Genomic DNA, 6,110 nt, shown 5'->3' on the forward strand with positions numbered 1-6,110 from the left:
TACATTTACGTTTTTCCTTTAATACAAATTTGAGGGATCACATTACTTAAGTAATTTAGTTGCAATTTCACCTTACTTTATTAATTTTTTCCATTAGATCTGAGGCCAATATAGTACTTTTGACTTTTATTTTCTATATAGCTATAGGTGCTAGTTACTGTACAAATCACGATTCTAGCACACAACACATAAGATAATAAAATCACAACTAACAAATGATATATATATATATGACATTGAAAATGATTAACGGCCTCTGTTCATTACTTGAAACAAGCTAAGCTGTTTTTTAAATGATTATGATTTTTTACAGATTTGCTATGATTCAAATGCAGTCGATACCCGTGATATAGGGTTCACCTGAAGAAAGAAAGACCATCTGAGAAACTAAAAGACAACGAAACATCATGGAATTTCTTTCATATCAGAAAAAAGGATTATTGAAACATTTTTATCTTACCACAATTCATGCTTGGAAGAATATGCACATAAGTGGCCACTTTATCTAGATAATTTAACGTTGTTTGATGGTCTGCTATTAAGACCGGACATTAAGTCAATCTAAGTAAAGGTTATTTCAGATGAACTCAAGAATGATATACAGTAATTCTACAGCATTCCCAGACTAAAGAACAAAATGTACTATGATAATGTTTTTGCAATAAGATTACCGATGGTGACTTCATTTACCAGCACTTGTGTTTGTTCAGTGAAGAAGCCAACTTTGCTGAAACAATTGAAATAAAATTAAAAAAAAATTACGATATAAGGCCCAAGAACTTGTGTTATAATGTCCATGAAAAGATGGTGGTGTTTTGAATGGTTTGATCATTCTTTATTCTCCAGTAACATTGTGAGGGGGATACACAGGCATCATGACTGGGCACCTTTCAGTACATCCACACTAAAGATTTTTTATTAAGAGCAGGTTGAACAATGATGGAAACACACAATGCTAGGAACAGTTAGCCCATGTTGTGGCGATTTCCATAACCTCTGCGATGAGTATCTCTCCACTCGTCCCAGTTTCTGACTTTCAGCAGAGACTCTTCATCATCCTGTTCAGCTTTTTTCTCTTTTTCTTCTTCTTCCCTCTCCGTTGCATTAGCATCGTCATCCACGTTATCCCTCTTGGATATTGCCTGATCAGGCAGTACTCCATGTTTCCTGTGCTCTTCATACCATTCATCTACTGTCATAGTGGGAAGGCTCGGGTACCCAGGCCCGAAAACCTGAGCCTGTGGACGAGAGACAAATTTACTGTCAAATATGACTGCCTGTAACACTGATCTGATACCTTCCATCTCTGAGAGGGATGTTTAAATGCAGCCTTGTCCACAAGTGTCCTGCTGTTCCAACAATTCAATTTACCTGTTTTAGGCCCTGTTCAGAGATCAAATCTCCAGTACTCTAAGTTAGACTGCTTATACCTGGCATTAAAAACAAAATCCATCCTCCTGTGACCACTTCTGATCATATTTCACTTCCCGCTCTACATGGCAATCATCATGTACGTCATTGTGTTCACAAATACCAAATTATGTTTTAACCTAGTCTGAATATTAAGATGTGTCCAATAAAAATGTTGGTATAAAACCATAGTATTAGCTAAGATCTACACACCTGTAAAGCATTCTTGGTGAGGATGAATGGTTTCATGGGAGGCCTGACCGGCTGACTTGGTTGCTTGCCAGCACTGTGCTTTAGAACATCCATCTTGTTGAGTATCTCCACTTCCTGATCAATACTCTCGATTTCCTCCAGACACACGGTCACCCATCTCTGGACATTCAGAAGGTAAAAATCTCTGTTGACATCATCGTCGTCCAGTCCGCTATCTATGGCTCGTCGTACATGTGTCAGTCTGGTTTCCAGGTCCTTCTTCTGACGGTACCGCTCTATCTTAGTTTGTCTCTGTGCTGCCATGGCAACCAGGTCTGATTGGCAGGGGACAGACTGGAAGAAGAAGCACATTTTATTTCTCTCTCTCTCTCTCTCTCTCTCTCTCTCTCTCTCTCTCTCTCTCTCTCTCTCTCTCTCTCTCTCTCTCTCTCTCTCTCTCTCTCTCTCTCTCTCTCTCTCTCTCTCTCTCTCTCTCTCTCTCTCTCTCTCTCTCTCTCTCTCTCTCTCTCTCTCTCTCTCTCTCTCTCTCTCTCTCTCTCTCTCTCACTGCGATAAATCAACCATGTTAAAGAGAAACATATGACCCGCCGCCTTTATGCAAGGTGAATTGTAAAAGGATGATCAATTTAAGCATCATAAGTAACATCTAAGCTTAATAGAAATAATAAAAATACAGTGATATAGGGCTGCTCTATTAACCGAAATATAATCATGATTACGATTATGGGGTCAAACGATCTCCAAACTACTATAATCGAGTTGAAACGATTATTTGGCATTTTTTTTCGAAAGAGACGCATGCGCAATTCACTCCTTCCCTCAAAGCATTCAGCGGCCCAGCTGACTGGCTCTCACTCTCAAGCAGCAGTAAAGTGAAAGAGGTGAGATGTGTTTTCAATAAATTGCCTGCTCACAACTTTTGGGCTCTTGTTCCCATTTCTTCTTTTTGCATTTTGAAACTCTACTTAGAACCTTCCTAAGATTCAACAGTGCAAAATGCAAATTCATGCAATTTTTTAACTGGTCTTAAGATTTTGATCAGGAGTGTATCTCATGCCGAAGAATTGGTCCAAACTCTGAAGCCAGTCTGTGATAGCCCCTCTAAACGCAGAGCTTCTGCAAGCCATCTCAGTTTGTTAAAGACATCAAGGAAGCCATTCACCAAGACCTCAAGAAAAGGTATGCAGACGACTTCAATTTCCAAATAATATTCCAGAGTGGAGGTTGGGACACCACTTATGATTAACACTGTATAATATTTATATTTCTAGGTAGGTCTATTATCATATTTAAATATGAATATTCTGCAAATATTTCTAGAGTTCCTAAAGTTTTGTATGATGAAAATACATTCAGAAGATTCAAGAAGTCGATCTGACTAGGAGAAGCAATTTCTTTTGCCTCCACCTTTAAAATGTTTTCATTTGAAGCACTGTCCTCTCTGTCTTATTCACTCTCACTCATGGTATTAACAAAATATCTGTATAATCAAAAATGTTTTCTTTAAATAATACAGTGCAGTATATTCATATATCAATAACTGAAATTTGCTAAATCTAATTAAATTTATTAAGAGATGTTATACTTTCAAAAAGTATGGTTTGCAATCGGACACATTACAGTGTTAAACTCAATATGCTAAATCATATTGCAAATTAAATTAGTGTACAGAAAACTATAGCCAGGTTGTACTTTTTTGATGCAAAAGCTATGGCTAAATGCGTTTCCTGTGTCCATTGTGCTTTGTAACCTAAGAACTCCTCACCTTGGCAGCAGTAGATCCATCATCTGGAGCTTCGACACAGCTAGGGTCTTTCTCCGGCGACGTTGGTATTTTAAAGTGTGATATGTTATACTCTTTACATCTTCTTAGGAAGTCCATGAAGTAAGCACGGGCTGTCTGGACTATTTGGAGTCGTTTTTCTCTGCTGGTCTGCTTCATGGTAAGAGCTCCTAGGAGAGCGGGCAACAGTAGATACTTTAGTTCCGCTGTGGCGACCTCCTCCAGCTCCTCGTTACGACTGAACAGGTCGAGCTGAGCCACCATTCTTGACGCTTCTTCTAACATACCAATGCCGCGTTTCACTCCCACCTGGATGCTGCTAGAGCCCAGGGGGAGGTTGGTACTATCCGTCTCTTCGAATATCTTCCACCCACGGTCTAGCAGCTCGGATAAATTAGGACGCTGGGTATCTAAACTGGACGGCTGTTTTTTTTCGTGGTTGTTTTCACATTCCGCCATCTTGTCATAATTTCCGGATTCCGTCTTCTTCGTCTTCTTTTTACGGTGACCCAATTCTTACATGAGAATCCCTGCCATCTGCAGGCCCAACATTACCACTACACTTGATTATTACACCTATCATGAACCAAAACATCAGTCTTTTTGGTGCAAAACATCACTGAGCAGAAGTTGTAGTTGTAGAAGATAGTCACTGTTTCTGTAAATGTTGTGTCACAGACAAATATGCTTTAAAAGATGCAAACTTCTAGATTTTATTATCTCACACAAATAAAACACAATATTTAAATTAAACTTAAATCTCTCTTCAGTAGCTGCAGTAAATGTGGTGCAAATGACAGGCACCTGTGACCATAGACAGTAAAATATAGGGCCTTTAACAAAGAATGTGAAGTTAGAATAAAATTGGCACATACACAAATCATACAAAGATTTGTTATATTTGTAATATTTTCTTACAAATACCTTCTTGTTATGTAACTTTTTTTCTTCTGTATTAATCATCACAGACCAAATACGGCAAAAACAAATAACATTTTTGCCACCCTTAAATGATTCAGATCATCACACAAATTTTAATATTAGACAAAGACAACCTGAGTAAATACAAAATGCAGTTTTTAAATGACGATTTCATTTAATAAGTCAAAAAGTCTATCCAAACCTACTTGCTCCTCTGTGAAAAAGTAATTGCCCCCTAATCCTAATAACTTGTTGTGCCACCCTTGGCGGCAACAACTGCAATCAAATGTTTGCGATAACAGGCAATGAGTCTTTCACATCACTGTGGAGGAATTTTGGACCACTCTTCTTTGCAGAATTCTTTGATCTAGATAATTGTCTGCAATCTGCCATCTCTACAGGACCTGTTTGCCTCTAGGACCCTGAGACGTGCAGGTAAGATTGTGGCTGATCCTTCCCACCCGGGTCCCAAACTCTTTGAGGTTATTCCCTCGGGCAGGAGGCTGCGGTCCATCAGGACCAAAACCGCCCGCCAAAAGACCAGCTTCTTCCCGGCTGCAACATAGGCCCGGGACCCCCACCTGACTCAGACTTTTATTTCGCCCCCACACCTCAAGGATGTGTTAAATTAACATATATTATATTTGTATTTAGATATGTTTATGTCTAAATCAATTTTACTTTGTATAAATATTAAGAAGTAAATAAGAAGAAAATAGTGAGTAAATATATATTGTTTCTTTTTATTGCTTTTCTTATGTATGTTGTATTTATTGTGTTTTTATGTTTTTATTTTTCTATGTTCATTGTATGCACCAATAACCAGAGCAAATTAATTGAATTCAGCAATATTGGATGGTTTTCGAGCATTAATGGCTTGTTTAAGGTCATGCCACAGCATCTCAATCGGATTTAGGTCTGGACTTTGACTAGGCCACTCCAAAACCTTCATTTTGTTTTTTTGAGCCATTCAGTGGTGGACTTCCTGCAGCATAACCCAAGTGAGCTTGAGCTTGTGGTCACGAACTGATGGCCAGACATTCTCCTTCAGGATTTTCTGTTAGAGAGCAGATTCATTGTTCCCTCAATTATGGCAAGTCATCCAGGTCCTGAAGCTGCAAAGCAGCCCCAGACCATCACACTACCACCACCATGTTTGACTGTTGGTATGACAAGCTTTTGTGTTCATTTTGTTCAGCAGTGGCTTTCGCCTTTGAATTCTGCCATGGCAAGCCATGGGTGCCATTTTTGCCCAGTCTCTTTCTTATTGTTGAAATATGAAAACTGACCTTAACTAAGTTCCAAATTCAGTTCCTGCAAATGAAAATGAACTAGTTCACGTACAAGTTTTTCCAAAGTTGACTCTGACTCTGGAAGTCTGATTGCTAAGCTAACATTATACAGAAAGCAGCTAACGTGTAGCTGTGGACAGCCGGAAGTAAACAACGAGGGTTTAAAACATCTTCACCATCAGACTGAGTTTCTAAACCATGGTAACTGTTCATATATCTATATATATGTAATTATACATATCTGATTGTGTGAATATATTTTATCCACCTATCCACCTATCCACTGAAAGTACATATCCTTCAGTTTCTATTTGTTTCTATTATGTTATTTCATTTGTGCCGGATTTCGTTTTTCTAATGTGCTGATTAATAAAAAGAAAAAGGTTATCACTATTTATCTCTTAAGACAATGTGATGATCAACTCTTTCTGACATGGTCACTAAACACATGGGTTAGGGTTTCACCTGAAAGAAAGTTCTCAATCAACGCC

General features: G+C 38.5%; 1 protein-coding gene across 1 annotated transcript; it reads right to left on the reverse strand.

Moving 5' to 3' along the window:
• Nucleotides 1–813: 813 nt before the first annotated feature.
• igbp1 (immunoglobulin (CD79A) binding protein 1) lies at nucleotides 814–3,893 on the reverse strand. The gene is made up of 3 exons (XM_062393436.1): nucleotides 3,389–3,893; nucleotides 1,624–1,956; nucleotides 814–1,238 (listed from the first exon to the last, which is right to left on the reverse strand). Exons 1-3 carry the CDS (start codon nucleotides 3,863–3,865, stop codon nucleotides 966–968), a joined length of 1,083 nt encoding a protein of 360 aa, XP_062249420.1. The 5' UTR covers nucleotides 3,866–3,893; the 3' UTR covers nucleotides 814–965.
• Nucleotides 3,894–6,110: the final 2,217 nt, after the last annotated feature.

This window comes from Platichthys flesus, chromosome 8, assembly GCF_949316205.1.
Source record: "Platichthys flesus chromosome 8, fPlaFle2.1, whole genome shotgun sequence".
NCBI lineage: Eukaryota > Metazoa > Chordata > Actinopteri > Pleuronectiformes > Pleuronectidae > Platichthys > Platichthys flesus.